The following is a 25,676-nucleotide window of genomic DNA, read 5'->3' as shown; positions in this document are numbered from 1 at the left end:
TGATAATAAATTTTATAATAAATTGATAAAACATAGAATATGACAATTCTCGTAACACGGTCGATGAACCACTGTCTAGGCTATTATTTTCATTCAAGGACGATTTTACTCCTCGCCATCTGCAACTGATGTTCACTGTTCTCCAAAATTTCATCATCAGGTCAAAAAAAAAAAATGTTGCTTGTAAATTTTTCTCTTTTTTTCAAATTTTACTCAATGATTTCTTGGTAAATTTTTATTTTACAAATATATGAAACATTTTTTTTACAGGAAAATTCCATTTTTTAATTATTATTTTTAGTTTTTATATTCATAAGGCCGTGATTCATTATTTCCTTTTTCTAATACATTTTTCCATTCTTCAATTTACGGATATTTTGATCATTACATTTTTTTACAAATAATTAAAGCATTTTTAAAAATAATTTTTCTTTTAAATTGTAATTACTTTTTTAATTAGTATTTTTAGTTTTTATATTCATAAAGGGCATGATTTGTTTCTTTTGTAATAATTTTTTTCATAAATGTTTTTTATTTTGTTTTAAGTTTGAAAATTGGAAAAAAAAGAGGAGATGAAAAATAAAAAAAAAGTCTTATGGAAAGAACGGTAAAATCAAGGACTATGAACTATTGAGGCTCTAAATGCATTCACGTGGGAAATGATCGATAAAGGGTCAAGAAAGAGTAAAATATAAAGTAAAGTATAAAGAGTAAATTCGAAATTATCACCAACAGACGGCATTAATTGCAAGCAAAGTCCACAACATTTTATTTAAAAAAAAAATGTGAAAAAAATGAAAAAATGACAAAAGTAACAAATCTCGAGCATCTCATTTCTCACTTGCGCCTATATGTCGTTACGTGTCATTTCAAAGATTAATTGATTCCAAGAAATTATCATAATTATGAAGGGCACCGCTTAAATCATTCATCGAACAGTTAAAATGCAAATTAAAAAAAAAACTGGAAACATTATTTAATTTTTCTTATCAAAATATTTTATAATGCGATTACAAAAATCGTTATACATTTTACTATCAAGTATAAATTTTTCAAGTGCTATTTATAAATTTTTCATTTCTTTTTCACTTACAATTTCGGCCATTTTAGTAATTTTTTAAAATAATATTTCATACAATACAAATAATATAAATTTATTTCTTTATATAAATTAATAATTTTTTGTTCATAAATAAAACGAACTTTAAAAAAATTTGTTAATAAAATTACTTTTTATAAATCAATATTTCAAGTTTTAATTTTCATTCTTAATTCATAAAATTTTTTCCAAATTCTAAAAAAACTATTTTTTTATTTTTACGAAATAAATATTTTAAAAAATTGAACTCAATTCTTTTATTGCTCTTTTCGACTTCGACACAAGTCTTTGTTGTGTCTTTAATATTTTATTGGTTCAACTTTTGTAGTTTCTGATAATAATAATCTGATAAAATAAAATTGTTTTTTTATCAAGATTTTGAAAAGAGAAAAAAAAATTGAATGAATGAATAATACAGAAAAATTGGGTGTTATCATTTCTTGAAATGACAGTTTCGTTTATCTATTGGACAAAGTAACATTATCAGTGTATTATTTTTAATTTCTTTGTCTTCATTATTAGATCGCAGTGTTTATTATCTTTTCATCAAATAGCTAGGACAAATTGTTGAATATGAATAAGAAATATATTTGTAGTGATTGTCAAATTGCCAGCAGTGTTTAATAATATAAAAAAAGAAAAACAAATATGGTGAAAAATATTGGTGCATTTTTTTTATTTATAAAAATAAATATTACAAAAATAGTAAAATAACTCGGTTTTTAATTTCAAAAAGCAAAATGCGTAGGCGAAATTTTAGTGAATTTTTGTTAGTTTGCAATTTTCTGTTTGTGACTATAAATTGTCGTAAGTGATTAATTGAATAAGTAAATTACAAATAAATTTTTGTAATAAAAAATATTTTTATTTCAAATGCCAATTTCGAAAATTATTTTTATTTATTAATATTATATTTTTATTTATATTTTTTAGTACTATTTTTATTCTTTTATTTTATTTTACAGTATTTGTTTATAATATTTATTTATAGAATTTATTTATAGTACTAGCAACAACTAACTTCTTACTGGCTTTTCTAAATAAAATTAACAACTTTAAAAATAATATAATTTAAAAATTTTTTATTCAAATTTCTTTTGAAGACACTAAAAAAATTGAATTTTGCAGAAATTATAAATAATTGCAGAAATTCAAATATTTTCAAAAGTAATAAAATTCAATTATGTTCAAAATTTTAAAAAAATTCTCGTCAAAATCCCAATTATCTTTATAAATAACAAAATTATTCCCCAAAGTTCAATTATTATTTAAAAAAAATTTTCTTATTTCAATGATTTTCAATATCTACTATTTTAGTAAAATTTTCCAAAAAAATTTCAATTATTGAAAAAAAAATTTAATAAAATTCTACGCAAACATTAAATTATTTTTATAAATAATTAAAATTTGACAGGAATTCAATTATTTACAAATTTTTTTATAAATTTCTTTGTAATAATTCAATTATTTTCATAAATAATAATTAAAAAATCTACAAAATAATAATTAAATTGAAATGATGAAAACAATTTTGAAGAAGTTGCAGTTAACAATATTCTTATAATATAAAATTATTATAATATAAATAATTATAATGATAATAATAATAATATATTAATAATTATTGTTATTATTATTATTATAAGTTGTTTAATTTGAAAAAGGTTTGAATTTGAAATTTTTTAATATTTTAATTCATGTGGAAAAATAATAATAATTAAATATTTATTTAAAAAAAGAAGTTTTTGATATTTTTGAATAATTTTACAATGAAATAAATGTAACAGAACATTTTTCTGAGTAAAATTTTTTTCTTTATTTTCTAAACATAAAAAAATTTTCATTTTCTATGAGAATTCGTAATTGACAAATAAAATTTATAAACCTTTTTTTTCTTTTATTTTTAAAAAACTTTAAATTTTATTAATTTACAATTGTAATTAAGAAATAGAAATTATGCTTATGAAATGAAAATTATGCATAAAATGAATATATTTCCTTTTTCTTAATCATAATTTTTTAGCAATTAAAAATTTTCTATTTTTTATAAATAAAAAGGAGAAAAATTTGCATAATTTAAATCAGTCAAATAAAATTTGTTATAGAAAAAAGCATAGGTATTATAAACAACATTTATTTCTTAATTACAATTTTTAAAATATTTTCTAATTTTCTCATTTCAAATATTATTTTATTATAAATCATGAAAAAATACCTGTATTTAATTTGTTAAACAATATTTTTTAAAGAAAAAAAAAAACAAAAGCATACACAAAAATTAACTTTAAAGTGTAGTATTTCTATTTAAAATTTTTATTTATATTATTTTCTATTAGTTTTTATTGGTATGTTACTTTTATTTACTCTTATTTAATAGTATTTATTTTTAATACTTACAGGCCTCGGAGTGAATTTAGAAATAAAAAATACAATTTAAATTATTCTCTCAATAACGTTTTCTGTATTTTATTAATTATAAAAAAGTCTTTGATTGATTAAATGGTGGTTTAATTTCTCCACTTGAGAACGCCAAGGTCACCACCAGATGTCAGAAAAAATTCCAAGAAGGAAGTAAACTGCCATCTAGCGGTGACCTTGGCGTTCGCAGGTGGAGAATATCATCTCGATATTGAATCTCAAAATTTTCGTAATTCTATAATTATTTATAATCAAATTTAGAGAGTTTGGGAATTAATAATTTTAATTTACTTTAATTTATTTTCATTTATTTTTACGTTTCTATCAATAAATTTGTAAAATATTTTTTTAATCCATTACTGTGTAGAGGAATGGCCATCGCCTGGTTTCAAAGAACCTCCAACAGACAAGGAAATTATTTCTTGGGAATATTTGAAGGAGGCTAATATGGCTGTGATCGGATTAAATGAAGAAGCCGATCATAATGTAACAATTGCTGTATTTAATTACGAAGGTATTTTATTGAAATTTTGTATTACTTATTTTAAATAATATTTGTATTATTGTTTTATTAAATTATAAGATTGATACTATCACTCGCTCGTATTATAATTTTCTTAATTATTTATTTGAATTTTATTAATATATTTAATTTGATAAATTGTAAAAAAATAATTCAAAACAATTATATTCAATTAAAAAAAAAAAAAAAAAGTGACAGACAAATTTTTTTAATTAAGGAACCGAAGAACCACAGATAAATAAATTTGAAAATAGTGTTGAGAATAATGAAAATCTTGGAGCTGAATTTGTGAAAAATAATAATGGAATTTGGGAAATAGTGATCACTAAGAAACAAGATTACGAAACACAAGTGATGAGATCATACACAATGACAGTGATAATTCCATTGATAGCAAACAGTTATAAAGTAAGAATAGTTGTGATCAATATCGATGACAATGCACCTGTTATTCAAGCGAATGAGAAGCAGTGTTCGATCGAGGAAAATTATGTGGGACTGTCAAGTTGTACTTTTACAATTACTGACGTCGATGGTTGGATTGATTCTACTACTTTCACTCTTACATCCACAGTAACTACTCTAATTACTCAAATTTATTTTAATGATTCTACCATCACAAGAAAATTATTTTAAAAAAATTATAAATTTAGTTTATCCTCAGGATGTTCCGAAAACGTTCACAGGACTATTCAACAAAATTAATTGAGTCAATTTTTTTTAATACCTCATATACTTTACTTGCAGTTTATCTGCATATGCAGATATAATAATAAGTGCAAGAAGAATAATAATTAATAACAATTAAAAAATTTATAAAAATTTAGTAGTATTTGTCACATATTTTTCAATTTATAAAAAATCTTTCTAAAAGTCGTAAATTTCCAATGCTTATAAAACTTTTATTGAAAATAACGAAATACTTTCTATATTCGTAAACTTTTTTTTATTATTTAAAAGATAACTGAAAATAATTCTTTACAAGGTTGAACACTTATCGTAATACTAAATTTTAGTTTTTTATATTTAAAGATAGAAAACACAGTGTAAATTTTCTTTCACTATTTATATTTTACTATTGAAATTATACATTTACAAAATAAATTTGCTACAAAATAATTTTCCTAGAAAATACAAATGTAAATTATAGAAACAATTCTCATAAATTTTTTAATGATTCATTTTATATCAATTTTCTCATTTATGACTCTCGGGATGAGTGTTAAAATATTCTTTTTCCATCTCTTTGTATTTTTCAACTTCGTTTGCTAATTTAGTTAGCCAGTTGGCACTGTCATCAATAGGGAAAGTTGACATTTTAACATAAAAATTTGTTTTACCATTGTTGATAATAAATCCTAGATTACTTAATAGCTTAAAGTGTACCTTAGGTAGTATTACGTAAATTTCTTCATCATCAAATTCAACAATGTCTTTCAAACTTACCGCTAGAAGAGAATCCGTAATTACCATCTCGTGATTCACCGAAAATAAAGTGAAGTTAAAATAAAATTTTTCATTATTATATGAGTATGATTCTTTATATTTGCTGCTACAAATAATGAAAGTTGCCGTTTCGAAAATATCTCCAAACTTTATGGACTCAACGAAACTACTTGTTTTCATCATTTTAAAATAACAAGATTTCGAATCATAATTTAAAATTGAATTTGGATTGTAATTTCGAATAGCCAAAGTGTATAAAGCTCTTCTTATTCTCCAATTTGCAGGATCATCGACGTCAAGTACCGAAACACTTTTCATTAAAATCATAATAGCATAATAATCTTCAAATAACATTAAATCATCCACTTTTCTCTCGTAGTAAGATTTAATTAGTAGTTGGGAATTCAGTATAGGCGCATTCGGAAAAAACCTTCTTCTCAGATAATTAACACGCATTTCTGCTTGATGTTCATCTAATTCATATGCTTCCAGAGGAAAATGGTATCTCAGAAAATTGTAAGATTGATAATTTTTCAATTTTCTAGTTTTGCTCCATTCTGGTGGATTTCCAGTTTTATTTAAATGTTCAGCAAATCCATACATTTCCACTTCATTCCTTATTGTGTATTGACTTAAAAATTCAAATGCTTCACGTGGATCATAATTGGGAAGATATTCTTCAATCACCTTGTTTTTTACGGTATTAATGGTCTCAAGCTCGTGAAGTCGTTCAGAAGGTGATATTCTTGTTGATTCTAATTTTCCAATTAATAAAATTGTTATAATATTCCCAAGAATAATAATTGTATTCATTGTTATTAAGCAAAATATTTGTGATCCAAAAATTGTCAAATTAGTTATGTATATACAAATAAATTGATGTAAATTTCTGAATATTTTGTGAATTCGCTCAAACGATCTTTCTCTGAAATAATATTTTATACTTAAAATATAATTTTTAAATAATATTAAAATTAGAAAAAATTTGTTAAAAAATTTAGGAACCTAATTCGATTAGAAATTATGAAATTATTGGTATTTTAAAGCTTTGCTAAAACTCAAGGCAATGGAAAGATACTAGTTTTTATTTTCTCTCTTGCACGAATAGATATTGAATTTTTATAAATAAAAACAGATGTTTTTGTTAAAAAATTAGTGACGGAGAAATAAAATAAAATTGGACGTATAGATATTGATTTTTTAAAAATAAAAATCGAGGTTTTTGTTAAAACATTAGTGACAGAGAAATAAAATAAATACCGCTGCTAAGTTAAAAGATGAATATATCATCTCATGGAGATTTTTTTCGACCAATTTATTTCATTTTTTTATTATTACATACATAAATTTTATTACTCATTAAACACTTCTGCTTTTATAAAATTACTTTTACTATAAATTTTAAAAATAATATTTTTCATAATTTTTGGTTTTTCAAATAACAATAATTTTGTATTTCTGATCGAATTAAACCAAAAAAATACGTAAATCGAAGAGTTTTTTTTAAAGTTTTACAAGTTATTTAGAAGACTTTAAAAGTTACTTCCAGTTTTTTAAAACAAAATTTCAAAAATAAGACTTTCTTTACAATTTTTGGTTTTTAAAAAAATAAGTTTTTAAAAATATTGAATTAAAATTTTTAAACATTCAATTTTTTATAATAGATGTAAATATTTTTTGGGTTGTTTAAATTTAGTATATGATGGTTTTTGTTTTTTGTTTAAAATATAATTATTCATTTCCAGTAAAATATTGCTATTTCACTTAGTTATTGAAATTTTTTATACTACATTCTTTGTAAAAACTGATAAAAATTAGTAAAACTTCTAAATAATATGAATTAATAAATAAAATTTTTATTAATTCAGAATTTAAAAATGAACACTATTTACTTATTAAAATTCATAAAGTATTAATAACATTTACAATTTATAAAGTAATCTAATATTTCCAGCAATTTTTTGAATTAAAAATAATATTTGCATACCTTGTTGAATATTACTTGAAATATAATATGGTTTAGAAGCCTGAAATATTCAGAGTGTTGTGTTTTTTCTACTGGTATATATTAGTTACGAAATATTTTTAAAATGATAAGAAATAATCGTATTGAGAGTCATAAAATATAAAATTTCATCAAACTTCTTTTTAAAAAAATATTTTCTATTTTCGTGACCTTTCTTTATTTCACAAAATTAACTGCAAATTCTTTTGTATAGGTTGTGTACTTATAATTATACCCCTTTTTGTACAGTTTTTTTTTATTTTTAAAGATAGAAAATACAGGATAAATGCTTTTTTACATTATTTTTATTTCACATCCGATATCATACATATGATACAGAGAGTAATTTTTCTATTTAATACAAATGCATGTTATCGATAAAATTTTTATCTTCAACCTGGGACTATTATGATCAGAAAGAAACTATTTTCTTAATCAAAATTAATAATAAAAACAATTTTTACTTTTAAGTTTCGTTGTTGACATAACTCTGAAGGTTTTTTATAGTTTAACCAAGGATTTTAAGTATAAGATTTTTTTTGTCCTACCTGCACGAAAAGTATGTCATTTCGGGCACTTAAAGTGGGCGCAAAGTAACTGATTCTCGCCCGGGGTCGGGGAAGCGGGCGCAAAAGTTCTTTTACGCCCGCTGACGTCACACAAGCGGGCGCAAAAGTACTTTTACGCCCGCTTGCTGGACTTTTGCGCCCGCTTCGCTCGTGCCCTCAATGCTATACTTTTCATGCAGTTAGGACAAAAAATTATGTTCGCAACATGGGCGCAAAGGTGATTACGACTTCGGCGAGATTTCGGGACCTCGGGGACACAATGTCCCCTCGGTCCCTTCATCTCGCCATCGCCGCAATCACCTATTTTGCGCCCTTGATACGATAATAACTATTATATAATTTTTTAATGTACATTTTATCAGTAGTTTTTAATAAATGATAAATTTTAAAACAATTTTTTCATCCTTGACGATTAATATATTCTAATTCCATCTCTTTGTACTTTTCAACTTCATTTGCTAATTCAGTAAGCCAGTTGGACCTTGCATAAATTGGAGAAGTTACCAATTTTAAATACAAATTTGGTTCACCGTTTGTAATAAGGAAAGTTGTTTCACTTATTACCGTAAGGTCTATCTTTGGAAGTATTACGTAAATTTCTTCATCATCAGATTTAACTACGTCTGCCAAACTTACCATTAGAATAGGATCCGTTATTACCAATTCGTAATGCACCCAATATGAAGAAAAGTTGAAATTTAAATTTTCAGGAACATATGATAATGGTTCTTCATATTTGCTGCTACAAATAGTGAAAGTTATCTTTTCGAAACTATCTCCCGTCTTTATATCATCAACGAATGTCTTCGTTTCTTTTTTCTTAAAAAGACATGTTTTTGGAATATAATTCATTATTGCATTTGAACTGTATTGTCGAATAGCCAAACTGTACAATGCTCTTCTCATTCGCCAAGATGCGGGAGCATCGACATTAAGTACCGAAACATTTTTCAGTAAAATCATGATAGTATAATAATCTTCAAATGACATTAAATCAACCAATTTTCTCTTGTAGTAAGATTCAACTAATATTTGGGTATTCAGTATAGATGCATTCTGAAAAAACCATTTTCTCAAAAAATTAATAGGCTTTCCTGCAAGTGTTGAACGTAAATTATATGAGCCCAGAGGAAAATGGTATCTCAGAAGATTGTAAGATTGATAATTTTTCAATTTTCTAGTAATTATGCACCATTCTGGTAGATTTCCAGTTCTGTTTATATGTTCAGCAACACCGTACATTTCCACCTCATTTAGAATATATTGACTTAAAATTTAAAATGCTGTTTCTGACTTATAATTACGTAGATATTCTCTTGCAACTTTTTTTCTTAAAGCTCTTATACTTTCAAATTCACGAGATCGTTTATTACGTGGTATTCTTGTCGATTCTAATTTTACAATTAATAAAATTGTTACAATATTCCCAAGAATAACAATTGTATTCATTGTTATTGAGGAAAGTACTTTTGGTCCAAAAATTGTCAAATTATTATACAAATCAATTGATGTAAATTTCTGAATATTTTTTGTGTTTTCTCAATCGATCATACCCTAAAACAATATTTTGTACTCAAAATATAATTTTAAAATAATATTAAAATTAAAAAAAAGAAGTAAGTAAATTTAAAGTTTAGTTTAAAAATTTTTTTTAACGAAAAAGTCTATATTTATTTATAAAAAAAATATCTGCATTTTTACAAAATAAAAATCGATATCGTACGTTTATCTATTCATGCAAGAAAAATAAAATAAAAATTAATGTCTTTTCACTTCCTCGTATTTTTACAAACCATGAAATAAGAAATCAATGTTTAATTTTTTTGACATATTTTCAATATGAAAAATATTCAATATATAAAATATTTTTTGCAAATATTTAACGCAAGTGTTTAAACATTATTTTGTTTTTAATTTAATTTTTAGTTCAGATTACTTTTTTTTTATTTACTTTTTGCAATTAAAAAAGCTTTTATATTTACTTTGCATTGAGTATTGATTATATTCAAAGTACTACAGAAATTGGACATTGATTTATTTTTTTATGTCTTAAAAAAATTTAGGGAAGTAAAAAGACATTAATTTTTATTTTTTTTCCTGTCTCTAATTTTTTAACAGAAACATCGATTTTTATAAATACAAAAATTTATATCTATTCGTGCAAGAAAGAAAATAAAAATTATTATCTTTTCATTGTCATGAGTTTTAGAAAGCTATAAAAAAATGATTAAAAAACAGTATTTAATTTTTGTAAGCTAACTTTCAATATGATATTGTATAAAATGTATAACATCTTTTTTAAAAATATTTATTAAAAATTTTTAAACATTATTTTGCATTCAATTTGAAATATTGTTTGTAATTGAGATTATATTTTTTTTACTTTGTTTTTGCACATTTGCTTGATTTTTTATTTATTTTGTAAAAATAATTTTATTTATTTTGCAAAAATCAGTAAAACTTCTTACTAAAGTGAATTAATAACTCAATTTTCATTAATTCAGATTTAAAAATGAACACTATTTAAGTATTTACTAATTGAAATCTACAAAGTATCAATTACTATTTCTAAATTAATCTTATATTTTCAGCAATTTTTCGAATTAAAAATAATATTTACATACCTTGTTGAATATTACTTGAAATATTAGTATGGTTTAGAAGCCTGAAATATTCAGAGTGTTGTGTTCTTTTTACTCACATATAGTATTTGCGAAATATTTTTAAAATGATAGGAAAAAATCGTTCTGAGGGTCATAAAATAAAAAACTTCATCAAACTTCTTTTTAAAAAAATATTTTCTATTTTCATGACCTTTTTTTATTAGTTTAAAATAATTGCAAATTCTTCTATCATATCCTGCGATATCCAGTGATTATTTTTTTATTATTATTTTATTTTATTTATTTATTTATATATTACATTTTATTTTAATTTTTTATTATTTTATTTATTTTATTTATTATTAAATATACAAATTTATTCTTCTTCTTCTTATTTTTTTTTCATTTTGCATTTTGTATGTGTATTTATTTATTTATTAATTTACCTAATTGTACATTTCCCTTGATCATGAGGGACCACTTTTTAGAAATATGTTTGTTTTCTAAATAAAAAAATAAAAGACAATTATTGAAAAATTTCAAAAAAAACTTGTTCTAGAAATTTATATTCATTTTATAAAAAAAAATTTTTAATAAAATAAAATATAATTTGTCAATTAATAGCCAACCAGTGGAGTCGAAAATTTTGCAATGGTACCAGGAAATATCTTGAGTAACTATAAAATGAATGCAATTTTAAATACAATGAAAAGTTTGGATTTCGAAACAATATCGGTTTATACTCTTGGCATTATTGCAAAGGTACTATATTTTTTATTATTTAATTTTATACATCGTTTAAATTTTTCTTTGTATTTTAGCAAATTCTGTCATTATTATAGATTTTTTATCGAAAACAAAAATAAACAAATATAAACTTTCCACAGGATAGAGGAAATAATACAAGTAATAATTTAATAACAGTGGTAAAAGTTATAGATCTTCCTGATATGCCACCAATGTGGACCAATCTCATTGCGGCAAAAACCATTTTTGAAAAATCCATTAACGTATGTTAGAGTTTTTATTAAATTTTGATAATATATTTAATTTGAAAGAATAATAAATTAATAGAATATTTCTCTTTGTTTTTTATTTTAACATTTATATTATGATAAGAATATTAAAATAACAAACAAACAAAAATATTTCGAACTAAAAAATAATAATAAGTCAATTATTATTATCTTTATTATTATTTTAATCTACCCGGAATTTTTCACGAAACAATAATTGTTCCCATTTTTTCATAGTTTTAATTTATTTTCAATTTTTATTATTATTCTTCTATTAGAAAAAGAATTTTTATTATTTTTTTATTTCATTCTCATTTTTTGTTATCATTAAGTTATTAATTAACAAACATTTTGAATTCAAAATTAATATCTTTTGTCAAAGAATTTCCAAGTAACAGCGATTGACGGCGATCACGAAATTAATGCAGCAATTAATTACAGAATTGTAAATTTAGAGTCAAGTGAGTGAAACAAAAATATATTTCAAAATTTATGATTTGCTGAAAATGTGCCACTTTTTCTTACAAAACAAAATTATTTAATTTCCAGAGCACGATTTTTTTCAAGTAAAAAAAGAAACGGGGGAAATTACAATAAAGGAAATCGATCGTGATGCTTTGAAACAAGAAATTTTTAAATTTATTATTATAGCCTATGAAGTTGACGACACTGAATCGTCAATTAATAGTACCATTGTAATTGTAGTCAACGATATTAATGATCATAGTCCTGAAATAAAACCCTCGATTCTTGCAATTAATATTCTTGAGGAGACTTACATGAATCTTGAATTTAACGAGACTATTACAATTGAGGATCCCGATCTTGTAAGTAAAATTAATTATTAAATTTAATTAGTTGAAATTCATTATTAGCAAATAATAATTAATAATTAAATTAATTATTAGAAAATTATCAATTAACGGAAATTATAGGAGGAAAAAATGAGGAAAATGAAACATAAATTTTTTTGTAATAGTTTTTTTTCTATTTTAACTGAGACAATAATTTACAGGCTGAAAATGCTCAATTCGATGTGAAATTGGAAAACGAAGGTGATGTCAATTGGAAATCGGCGTTTATAATAATTCCAAATAGTGCTTATCAGTTGGGAACATTCACCATTTCTGTTGTTAATGCATCGCTTTTGGATTATGAGGACGAGAAATGGAGGAATATGAAATTAAAAGTGAATTTCTTTTAAGAGACATTAATTAAACAAATTTAAAAATTTTTTACATTAAAATACTTTGAAGTTTAAAAGACTTTGAATTTTAAAACTCAATTTGCAAATTAACGTTAAATCCAAATTAAATATTAGATTTGAAAAATTTAAAATGTCTGATCCAATATGTCGACTAAATTTTTTTTTTCAATTTAGTAAAACGACTAATGAACAACGACTTTCAAGTAAATTTGAATAATTTTTACAATTTTTGGTCACCATTTTAAATTTTTCAAATCTGACATCAGATTCAGAATTAACATCCCAGTGATAATTAAATCAAAATAGATTTAATATTTTTTTCGTACATTTTTTTGAAAAAATTTTTTAGTAAATGGCACTTTTTATGAAAATGCAATTTTTTATTTTGCAGATTGTAGCAACCGAGCGAGCAGATGCATCACACGTGGGAACAAGGGATATTGTAATTAATCTCATAAACTGGAATGACGAGTTACCGATTTTTCAGAACGATAATGTGACAATTAGCATTAAAGAAGATGTGGAACTTGACTATTCTGTTGCCACTGTTTTTGCAAAGGATCGAGATTTCGATGACAGTGTTACGTTAGTATTTTTTCGGGAAGAAATGAATTTTTATGATTTTTCGCAACTTTATCCTTCTTTTGAAAATTTAAAAAAAAATTTTAATTAATTGTAGTTTTAAGGATATTATTCTATAACAAAGAAATAATAATTATTATTCCTTAGAAGAAATTTTGATCAGAAAGAAATAATAATTTTTACTTCTTAAAAGAAATTTTGATCATAAAGAAATAATTATTTTTTATTCTTTTATTATAAATCAAAATTCTTTATATAATAACTGCAAAATGTATTCAAATTTTTATTTAAACTTCTTCTCCTTGGAGGAAGTATTTGAATTTGCATTTTATTAATTTTTTTTCAAATTGAATGATAAAAAATTTTTTGTATAGACATTCGTTGGTGTCTAATCGTGGGCTGAAAATCAATTCAGTAACTGGAGAAATTAGTACCACTGAAAAAAAATCTTTCGACTATGAAGCAATGCCAATTGTACATGTTCAAGTGGTGGCAACTGATAATGCAAATCACAAAACTTTTGCTAGTTTGACGATAAATATTATTGACGTTAATGATAAGCAACCGTCATTATTTTTGGTAAGTCATGTTTAACTAAATCGCACTTTTACTACTGAAAAACAAATTAAATAGAAATTGTGTTTAATTATCGTAGACTTTTACTAGTAATGGTGAAATTAGAAAGAAATTGTCTGACTACAACTGACTTCTACTACTGATAGACAAAAAATTACGACGGGATTTTGTCTGACTAAAATACTCTTTTACTACTGATAACAAAAATTTACGACGGCATTCTGTCTGACTAAAATACTCTTTTACTACTGATAGAAAAAAATTACAATGGAATTTTGTCTGACTAAACAACTTTTTTACTACTGATAGAAAAAATTTAGGACTGGATTCTGTCTGACTAAAAGACGGTTTTACTACTGATAGCAAAATCTTGCGACGGTATTTTGTCTGACTAAAAGACTCTTTTACTACTAATAGAAAAAATTACGATGGAATTTTGACTGACTAAACGACTCTTTTACTACTGATTGAAAAAATTTACGACGGGATTCTGTCTGACTAAGAGGTCCTATTACTACTGATAGAAAAATTTATAGAAAATATGTCTGACCAACACGGACTTATACTACTGACTAAAAAATTCTACCTGAGTTTTATCTGACCAAATGCTTAATTTACTACTAAAAGAAAAATTTAAAGTAAAGTCTCGTTTGACTAATGAAAATTTGTACTATTTTTACCACAAATATAGAAAAATTACAATTGAGTTTTATCTGACTAATGAAAAGATTTCACAATTTCACTAATGAAAAGAAAATTAAAATAACAGTTTGTCTGACTAAATACTTAATTTACTACTGAAGGAAAAATGTAAAGAGAAGTTTCGTCTGACAGAAGCGAACTTTTACTATACTTTTGCTACTAATAAAAAAAAATTACAATTAAGTTTAGTCTGACAAAACTAAACTTATACTACTGATAGAAAACACTAAAACAAAATTCTGACTAAAAACCGGTTTTTCTACTTAGAGAAAAAGTAAATAAAACTCTGACTGACTACAACTTACTTATTCTACTAATAGAAAAAAATATAATTAAATTTTGTCCGACTAAATACCGATTTTACTACTGATAGAATATTTAACCAAAATATATTGTCTGACTAAAACGGACTGTTCCTACTAATAAAAAATAAATTATAACTAATTTGTCTCTGACCAAAACGCTTTTTTACTATTGCAAAAAAAATCAAAGCTTTGCCTAAAAGAAGGAAAAATTTATTATCAGAATAAAATACATTGTTGAAAAAATGCTGCTAGTATACTCCGCCTGATATAAACCATCTTTATCTACTGACAAATTTTTAATTTACAAATATTTCAGCCTCGATATTATTTTATCTTTTTGTTGCTGTTATTATTATTCTTTTTTTGTTTTTGAATTTTAATAATTCAATAAATAAAAATAAAAATTGTTTTTCTGAATAATTTTAGCCTCAGGAGAAACCGTCACTACAAGAAGAAGTTTCCTTTGGGACGAAAGTGATAACGAGTATTTATGCAAAAGACTTGGACACAGAGGCTGAGCTCAAATTCAGTATTGACTGGAATTCATCAACAGCTCAAAGAAGCAATTCACTTGTCGATGACAGAAAACTCTTTGAAAAGTATTTTTCCAAACTGATAATTTTATTTCTTTTTTGTAATTTAAACTTGATTTTTTTTCCTGTTTATAATTTTTTTTTTCCTTTATTTTTATTATCAAGTTATTAAACAGAGAATTTTCGTTTAAATACCAGGTGTTTGACTATTGAAACAAATTATCGAAATGGCAAGAAAGGAGAAGCTGATGCTCAGCTAGTTGTCAATGGTAGAATCGACTACGAGGCATTTGACACTCTATTTTTGACGATAGTTGTCACTGATTTAACTACAGTACATAACGCTGATTTTAATTCAGGTAAGGAAAGAAAAGAAGAAAATTAGTTAATTCAAGAAAAGAAGGTAAAATTTTGTATTGAATAATACTTTTTGAAAAATTATTGAATGATAATACTTTTTGAAAAATTATTAAATGATAATAATTTTTGAAAAATGTACAGTTTGACTGTAATTTGTAGTTCATTTTTTTTTTGTGAAAAAACACAATTTTAATGCTGAAGTCAAATCTATAGCGTTTTGTAATACTTACGTCTGACTAAAACGTATTTTTACCACTGCAACGAAAAAATTACAATAAAAGATTTGTCTGACATAAACAGTCATTTTCTACTGATATTAAATATTTAGACTTTAATGACTAAAAGTTTAGCCTGCCTAAAATTTGCTTTTACTACTGATTCGAAATCAGGGAATATTTGTCTGACTAAAAATGATTAACACTACTTATCATTTAAATATCTTTGTGTCATTAGCAAAAATAACTTCGAAGATTTGTCTGACGAAAACGTACTTTTACTACTGCTACAAAAATATATTCGAAATAATCGTGTCTGACTAAAACATACTGTTACTACTGCTACAAAAAATAGGACATTTTTTTTCTAACTAATATTCAATTTTACTAAACTGTTATTCGAATTCCAAACATACAATGTTTCTGGCTAGTTTGAAATTACTTTTTCTACTGATTCAAAAAAAAAGAATTCAAAAAATTGTCCCACCATACCAGACCTTTGCTACTGAAACAAAAAACTAAAATAAGAACATAATAATAAAAGAATATTTTTTTCTCTTTTGTTTCATTTATATTTCAGCGTCATTAACTTTATTAATCACCGACATAAACGACAATGCACCAGAATTTGGTGAAGTCGCTGAAATGAAAATTCAAGAAAATCAAAAATCGAATATTTTCATTGGCAGAATTACTGCCTATGATATCGATGGTCCCGGTAATAATGATGTCACATATTCGCTGAAGTAAGTAAAATTTCATATTTTATTTTTACATGTTTTTTATATAAAGTTAATTCAAATTTTACTTAACCAAAATAATAATTAATAACAGACCTGTTAATGGCACAGCAGATAAATTGGTCCAGATTGATCCAAAAAAGGGTGACATCAAAGTAGACAAAGATGGTGCGATTGATGCTGAAATTTATGAATTTTTATCTTATCATGTCACTGCAACTGATGGACTGCACAATACAGTATTGCCGGTAAAATATATTCCAAATTGTCAAAAATTTTAGTATTATTATTTTTATTTTTACCATTTTTACTATTTTTACTATTTTTGCTGTTTCTGCTATTTATGGTACTATAGTTTTATTAATTTCATTATTTTTGAATTCTTACTATTTTCCTTTTTTTATTATTTGTATTATTTCTACTACTTTTTATTAAAAATTTTATTTTTATAATAGATTATTAATTTATTATTTTTACAATTTTACTCTTTTTACTATTTTTATTATTTGAGACCTTTTACTAATTTCTATTATAGTTCTTTACTTTTTTTACTATTTCATTTTTGCATTGTTTCTACTATTTTTTATAAATTATTTTTTTATTATAATTATTAATACCTAAGATTAAAATGAATAATAATGAATAGAATTTTGTTAAAATTTAATCGCAGATTCAAATTTACGTGATTGATGAAAACGATGAATATCCTGCAGCTCTTGCTGAAAAATTTCCATCAGAAGTTCACATTAAGGAAAGATCAAAAACTGGCACAAAAATTGTTCAAGTTTTCGCTCTCGACAAAGACAGAACATGTGAGTTTTGCTATATTGTAAAATAAATAAAATGTTTATACTTTGAAAACCAAAAAAAAAAAATTTTCTTTAATTTTTATAGTTCAAAAATGATGAAAACTAAATGATTTTTTAAATGAACAGAAAATAATAAAAAAAGAGTAAAAAAATTTTCTTTAAATAAAAATAAATTTCAAAATATGATAAATTAAAATTTAAAAATTCTCTTTTTCAGCACCATTCAATAATGTTTCTTATTTAATAAACTCGGACTATCCTCAATTATTCCAATACTTCAGTATCGATAAATTCAATGGCTGGCTGGAAGTTAATTTAATTGACGATGCAATTCTTGATAGAGATCGAGGACCATCGAGTTATACGGTTTATTTGAAACTAAGAGATAATTTTATCGAAGAACTAAGCTGTGAGTAAAATTGAGTTTTGTTAATTATTTTTATTTCTAAAAAAAGAAAAAAAGTATAAAAACAATAATAAAGTTAAATAATCAATAAATCAAAAAAAAATTCAGGTAAAATAAAATAATGAAGAGTACCTTATTTTTTAAGTTTAATATTATTTTATTCTTTAGTTTATTATTTTTACTTTAACATAAATTTAACTAAATTAACAATAGTATTGTGTTTTACTTTATCAAACTGAAAACATTTATTCAATTCAAATAACCGATTATTACTTGACTATCAAATGAATATCTATTTGAATCAAATAAATTTTTTTCAATATCATTTTTTTAATTAGTTTTTTATTAATTTTATTGTACCTTATTTCGCTTTAATTATAATATTTATTATAAATAATTAAATGTACATTTATTAAAGTGTTAAAAAATTTTTAATTAAAATTAAAATTTTAATCACTTTCTTAAATTTATATTTAATAAAGTGAAATGAAATATAAAGTTAAGTAAAAACTGTATCAAAATAAAATAATTAAAATAAATAATATTTTTAAAGACAATTCCAATCTAAATACAACAATAGTAACTGTTGTACTTGAGGATATTAATAATCAAATTCCGGAATTACCAGAACTTCCAATTCCTGCAATGAGTGTTTCTGAAAATACGAATGAAGTAAGACACGTTTAATTTCTACGTTTATCTTATGTTTAGATAATTAATTATTTCTTTTCACTTCACTGGAATTTATATTGTTTAAATTATTTATTTTGGCAATTTTGTTCCGTCTTTGTAGAAGAGAAAATTTATTTTATTTATTTCATTTCTATTTTGTTTTTTAGGATGCCCTACTGTTAACTATTACAGCAGACGATAAAGATGATCCAAATACTGTTAACACAAAAGTTTTTTACGAAATAAAAGAAATAATTCAAATAAGTAATCATACAGTAACACCTCAAGAAAATTGGCCTGTTTTATTTAAGGTGAAAACAGTGAATCAAAAAAATGCCGAAATAAGGACGAATTGTCACTTAAAAGGTTACTATGGAGTTTGGGGAGTGAAATTATACGTAAGATTAAATTCCTTTAAAAAGTTAGTTAAAAAGTACCAGTCCTGTATATTTGTTAAATAAATAAATAAATCCAAATTTAGAAAATTATCAAATCAATATTTTTATCTTAAAAGAAGCTTTCTTTGGTATCAAATTTATTCATTAAACTATAATTTTTTACTTTTTGGATTTTTAAATTATTAACATTACTTTTTGTTTCTTAAATTAAACTTTTTCTCTAATAAAACTTGATTTTTAGGTTCAAGATTTAGGTGTTGATCCTGGTCCTTTGAATGATACGAAAATTTATAATATTCAAATAAATGATTACAATTATCATGATCCAGTGATAATTTATCCTTCAGCGAATAAAGCTATTCGTCTAAGTCAGGTGACTAAAAATTTTTAAATCATTTATTGAAAGAAAAATAAAAACAAAAAAATAAATAAAGAATACAAAAATAAAAAGGAGATAACTCTTTTTTTATATTTAGATTCAAGAAATAAATTCGGAATTAAAAACATATGACGGTGAATTATTGGAGAGTTTTACAGCTACCGATGAAGATTTTGGTGAAAGTGGTAAAGTGACTTTTTCCCTTTCGGGCAATGATGGTATGTACTTCATATTTTATTTGTTTATATAAGGAAAAATAAATTTAAAAAAAATAATTCTAATTTTCTTTGCAGCTAAAAATTTCCGGATAATTCCTCTTGAAAATAATCAGGCACAGTTACAACTTATAACAATTCCTGATGTTAGCAAACAAAGGGTTTTCAATGTAATAAATATTTTCTACTTCAAGTACAAATTTGTAATCAAGAAATTTAATTTTTAAAAATATTTTCTTTTATTATTGTCACATTTTATTTATTTTATCATTTATTCTGTATTTTGTTATATTATTTTTCTTTTATTATTATTTATTTAGCCATTGGTCACTGTCACCGATCATGGACAGCCAAAGCAGAGAAGTAAAACTCAAACACAAAAAATTATTTTCGTTTCGACTAATGGACCAGAATTTGAACAGAATACATTTACAACTTGGTTTCATGAGAATACGACAGGCTTGAGTAATTTTACAATTATTCCAGAGGCGAAGGATTTAATAAACGAAGGCATCGAAGAAGAATTGCCAGTGAATGTTTTCTATTTCTTAGAAAGTGATGGTAATTTAAATAAATTCTTGTTTATTGTTTTTAATTACTATTACAATTAAAATTAACAAACGGAAATATTTTTTCTCCTCTTTTTATTTATTAATAACTAAATTAACTGAAATAGATTTTTTGGATTAGAAAAAAAAAATTACAAAGGAAAATTTTAAATTAACTTAAAAGTTAAAAATATTCAAAAATTGTATTAATTGATTTCTCACTTTATTTATTAGTTTTAAAACTAAATTTCGCATTTTTTAGAAGGTGACATGTCGTTTTTCTCTTTGAATAAAGAAACGAGAAATTTGACATTAAAAAAAGAATTGGATCGTGAAGTGCAGGAGACGATGATACTTCGTGTGATTGCAACGACGAATCCCGATGGACCAAATTCAAATCCTCGTGAGAAGGCAATTTTGAAAATTACAGTTAATGTTCGTATGTTAATTTATTTATAATTATAATTCTTCTTTGTTAATAGTTACAAACGTGTGACTAAAACTGTCTATTACTACTGAAAACATAAATGAGTTTAGCAAATAATATTTTAGTTTTAGTAGTAAACGTCAGTCTATGTCATACATAAGTTTAGTTTTACTCTACTGATACTGATAATTAATTGTTTAATAAGAAAAGTCTGACTCAAAATGTACTCTTACTACTGATACAATAGGAATATTTGGTTTACATGTCTGACTAAAAAGCGACTTTTACTACTGATTTCAAATAACAAGGCTTTCTACCAGTACTAATACTGCTACTGCTACTATACAACAACTACTACTTTTATTAAATTTTGTACTGATAGAAAGCCTCCTGTCTGACTTAAAATTATTTATACTACTTATAAAATACAGAAGGAGAAACATTAACTTTTTGTCTGACTAAAGATTATTTCTACTACTGACTACAGCAATGCGAAAAATAAAATAGTTTTTTCTCTCTATAAAAACCTACTACCACTAATTTTATTGAAGTAAACTTATACTACTGATAGAAAAAATTATAAACATCTTGTCTGACTAAATCAATCTTTTACTACTGCCTGAAAAGTATAATACAAGTCTGACTGTACCCAGTTTTTACTACTGACAAAAGAGTTTAAAAAGAATTATGGCTGACAGAAACGAGTTTTTACTACTGTCAGAAAAAATAAATAAAAATTTTGTCTTACTGCGAATTACTTCTACTACTAATACTAAATAATTACAACTGAGTTTTGTCTGACTAATTTACTCTTTTACAACTTAAAGACTTAATTAAAGGTAAAATTTGATACAAGTCTGACTGTACCCAGTTTTTACTACTGACAAAAGAGTTTAAAAATACTCTTTTACTACTTAAAGACTTAATTAAAGGGAAAATTTGATACAAGTCTGACTGCAACAGGTTTTTACTACTGATAGGAAAGTTAAACAAAAATTTCGTCTGACTAAAGCGAATTTGCACTACTTTTAATACTAATAGAAAATAATTGCATTAAAGTTTTGTCTGACAAATTGATTCTTTCACTACTCCGAAAAAATTAAAATGACAGTTTGTCTGACTAAAACGAACTTACACTACTGGTAAAAAAATTATTGAAAAAATTGTGTGTTGTCTGACTAAATATATATTTTACTACTGTAAGAAAAATTTAAAAATAAGTTTAGTCTAAGTAACGAATTTTTTCTCTGATTTTTTTGACTTAATCTCTTTTACTTCTTACAGAAAAATTCAAAATGAGCTCTGGTTGATTAGATAGAATTTTTACAATAATTTTATCCATTTTTTTTTTATCAATTAAAATTAATTACCTCAAAAAGTGTCTAAATATCTTTACAGGTTGTCGATGTAAATGACAATTCTCCAATTTTCGTAAGTAAGACCTACTTTGGTGGAGTGGCTCTAGAAGATGCCGTTGGAAAAGTAATTTTAACAGTTAATGTAAGAGATTTTTATATTTTTAAAATTACTTTATTCCATTATTATTATTTTATATATATTGAAAAAAATTGTCCTTATTCAGTTTGTTGAAATAGAAAATCCACTTTTTTGTCTACTTATATTTAAAAATGAAAAAAAAAAATGTTTTTCAAATAGGCAACTGATGCCGACTTCAATGACACTTTATCGTACAAAATAAGGGAAAACAGTCTTTCAATGTCAGACTCGTCCCTCGAAGGAATTTCCGTACCATTTCTTCTTAAAATTTCCACCGGCGAATTATCATTGGGCTTTAAACCCACGTCTTATATGACCGGTTATTTCAGTATGGACATTCTTGTTAACGATGAAGGTATGTAATAAAAATAAAAAATTCCATTATTTTTAAACAAAATTATTAAAGAAATAAAATTTTTGTCTAATTTTAGTTTCACATGAAGATTCATCGCACGTGAAAATTTACATGATTGCCAAGGACAATCGAGTGGTATTCACGTTTAGAAATAAATTAACAGTATTGAACGAATTAAAATCGTATGTAAGTATTTTTTGTCTTAAAAAGGTGCAAAATGAAAATATTGCAAATATTTTTGTAAAAAAATTTCAATTTTTTATAAATGAAAAAATTGTATATATTATAGAAGAGTGTGAGGCAAAGTCGTTTCTCAAAATATCACCTTTAACTTTCGACTACAAAAAATTTGTGTTTGAAATTAAATTTAAATGCAATTGTTAAAAAAAATAACGTACATTTTAATAGATAAAAAATGATGGATGTTTTTTAAAAAACGTCTTTACCCCGCTTGACGCCTTTGACCCACTCTCCTGTAATATATATTTGAATATTTAAAATTAAATTTAATATTAAATATATTTATTTTTTATACGAATTCTTTTTGTGCTTACTTTTATTTTTACTTTTTACTTTTTCAGATAATTAAGACATTTAGTGAAATTTTCGGTTACATTTGTAACATTGATTACATAGAGAAAAGTATTACCGGTAGGGATGTTTCAGAGGATGTTACTTTAATCACAACTCATTTTATAAATGCCGAAACTAATTTACCAGTTAGCGCAGACAAAATAATTTTGTACGTTATACAATTTATATTTAATTTTTCAATTATAGTTTTAATTATTATGTTCATAGAAATTATTTTAAAAAACTATTTTTATTCATTTTTTTATTTCAATTTGCAGAAAAGTGAATAATGTGGAAACAATAAGCAATCTTAGCAATCAATTAAAAGACAAAAAATTATTACTTGTTGATGTGCCAACATCCACGCAGTCAAAAAATGACGAAGACAATCACGACATTGTTCAATGGATTCTTCTCTTTTTGACAACATTTTTCTTTATTGTGTCAATTTCATTACTGATCGCATACATCGTCAGAGTCCGAGGGTAAAATTATTATTTATTTTAATTTTAATTAATTATAAACTGTTTAAAATTTTTTTTTATTTTTATTTACTAATTTATTATTAATTATTTTTTACTATAAATTATCAATTAATTAATTCCAAACTAATTGTTTCATTTTTTTATTAAATAAATAATTCAAATAATAATTATTCAATTTTTATTATTGAGAATAGTTATTAAATGACTTATTTTTAATTTCTTTTATTAATTATTGTAATAGAGAATTTAAATTTTCTTTTTTAGACTCTTTGAAAATTCATTGAGAAATATTTTGAATTTTTTTTTAAATCAATTTTCTTTTCAGCTTAACGGAAAAATTGGATAAATTAGCGATCACTAATTATGATTCCCCTGATCCTACGATTGAAAAAATTGCAGTTATGCCGAATGCGAATAAATTTGCCCTCGAAGGTTCGAATCCAATGTGGAAAACTGAAAATCTCAATGAAATGGAAGATAATATAAGGTATCAATCAATCTTAATTATGCCGGAATTAATTAATAAAAACTGAATTTAGTTTTACAGAAATAACCAAAAAAATGTATTTAAGGTAAAAACAACGCAAACTTAACCTAAAAATAATTTTCTTTTTAAGTACCTTTCTTTGGACAATGTCATATATATATTTTATAATTGTAGTAATATTAATAATTGTTAGGTATAAAATATAAATAATCAAATTAAAAATTATTATAATAAATTTTACAAATTAAAGTTTTTTATAATAATACTATAATAAATTTTATTTTATCACTAATATTTAAAATTATTTTCATAATCCCAAAATTATAAATAATTGTTTTAATAATTTAAACTTATTTTCAATTATTTTCATAAAAAGTCACGGAAGTGGAGATTCTGACTTAATTGGAGTCGAAGATAATCCCGATTTTGATTATGAATCAAAACGAAAAAATGAAAATATGGAAGTAAGTCGATTTATCGATTAAAGTTACAATATTACAAGATACACTTTCTATGCATAAAATTATTAATGTTCTTTTTTTTACAGAAAAAACTCAATCCTCTTGTGCTTCCTAATTTTTCAACAAATTTTTCTTATGAAAAATCAACACAAAAGGGAAAATCAATTAGTGATGAATATACCTGTTAATATAGTGTCTCAATTTTAATAATTTAATAAAATTAATAATTTATAACTTTTGCTAATTAACTAATAAAATAAATTCTTACTGGTCGTATTTAAAAGAAATCATTAATTAAATTAATAAAATTAACAGAAATTATATTTAAAAAAATAGAAAATAATATTAGGTTACAAAAATTATGTAATTAAAATGAATTAAAGTAAAGGTAGAAAATAAGTAAAAATTAATTAAATTAATAAGGAATAAATTAAAATAAAAAAATTAAGTAACGAATTTGTATTATTTTTATTGATAAAAATAACAATTCGAAAAATGAATAAATAGAGAAAAATAAAAAAGGGAGTTAACAAATTAATCAAAACGGAAAAATTGAGTAACACAAGATGGATGATGTTCATTACATGAACATTTTGCTTCTTCTTTACGATCAGCAAAAAATTTGTTTCCTCATGGAGGAAGCAATATCATTTTAACATTATTTGGAAAATTTTTTTACAATTCGGTACACTATTATTTTTAGTAAATTAAAATAATATTCACAAAAAAAAAAAAATTTTGAAAAAATTAATTTTTTGATAAAAGTAGAAAAAAATTTTGTAAGAATTTTTAAAAATCCTTCCATCAGTTTTAAGATATTTATATGATAAAATATCAGGACAAAAAATGGCTATTTCTAAACGGGTAATTATGAACTTAACCTTCAACAAAAACAAATTGTTTTAAAAGTAGTAAAAAGGTATCGATTTGCTTAAATTATAAAGCAAATTATTTGTGACATTCTTGTTTGATGAACATTGAATTTAAGTAGAATAATTAAATAAATAAATCTATTAATTAATGTAAATTTTATATATTAATTGTTTATATAAAAGAAAGCAAGAT

At 23.6% G+C, this 25,676-nt stretch overlaps 3 protein-coding genes across 4 annotated transcripts; 1 reads left to right on the top strand and 2 right to left on the bottom strand.

Annotated features, from left to right (window-relative positions):
• Positions 1-1,641: 1,641 nt before the first annotated feature.
• Positions 1,642-24,887, top strand: LOC122510238 (cadherin-23-like). Of its 2 annotated transcripts, none has more exons than XM_043624732.1 (31): positions 1,642-1,906; positions 3,885-4,031; positions 4,258-4,613; positions 11,288-11,425; positions 11,551-11,673; positions 12,062-12,140; positions 12,229-12,506; positions 12,695-12,868; positions 13,278-13,471; positions 13,843-14,047; positions 15,478-15,650; positions 15,783-15,943; positions 16,740-16,905; positions 16,994-17,147; positions 17,570-17,711; positions 17,926-18,117; positions 18,668-18,786; positions 18,954-19,184; positions 19,426-19,557; positions 19,661-19,781; positions 19,857-19,948; positions 20,099-20,339; positions 20,589-20,761; positions 22,152-22,253; positions 22,410-22,605; positions 22,682-22,791; positions 23,187-23,347; positions 23,457-23,663; positions 23,989-24,150; positions 24,527-24,614; positions 24,698-24,887. In XM_043624732.1, the coding sequence occupies exons 1-31, from the start codon at positions 1,840-1,842 to the stop codon at positions 24,797-24,799; spliced, it is 4,986 nt and encodes a 1,661-aa protein (XP_043480667.1). In that variant the 5' UTR covers positions 1,642-1,839; the 3' UTR covers positions 24,800-24,887. The 2 variants fall into 2 exon arrangements, with proteins under 2 accessions (XP_043480667.1, XP_043480675.1); XM_043624740.1 differs by having other exon boundaries at positions 1,733-1,763.
• Positions 5,127-7,630, bottom strand: LOC122510253. Its single transcript, XM_043624753.1, has 2 exons — positions 7,474-7,630; positions 5,127-6,411 (listed from the first exon to the last, which is right to left on the bottom strand). The coding sequence occupies exon 2, from the start codon at positions 6,297-6,299 to the stop codon at positions 5,238-5,240; it is 1,062 nt and encodes a 353-aa protein (XP_043480688.1). The 5' UTR covers positions 6,300-6,411; positions 7,474-7,630; the 3' UTR covers positions 5,127-5,237.
• LOC122510260 lies at positions 8,340-10,828 on the bottom strand. The gene is made up of 2 exons (XM_043624766.1): positions 10,685-10,828; positions 8,340-9,614 (listed from the first exon to the last, which is right to left on the bottom strand). The coding sequence occupies exon 2, from the start codon at positions 9,300-9,302 to the stop codon at positions 8,460-8,462; it is 843 nt and encodes a 280-aa protein (XP_043480701.1). The 5' UTR covers positions 9,303-9,614; positions 10,685-10,828; the 3' UTR covers positions 8,340-8,459.
• Positions 24,888-25,676: the final 789 nt, after the last annotated feature.

This window comes from Leptopilina heterotoma, unplaced genomic scaffold (genome assembly GCF_015476425.1).
Source record: "Leptopilina heterotoma isolate Lh14 unplaced genomic scaffold, ASM1547642v1 Lhet_120, whole genome shotgun sequence".
NCBI lineage: Eukaryota > Metazoa > Arthropoda > Insecta > Hymenoptera > Figitidae > Leptopilina > Leptopilina heterotoma.
Note: the sequence above shows the minus strand (reverse complement) of the source record. Positions and strands in the feature narration are given on the sequence as shown.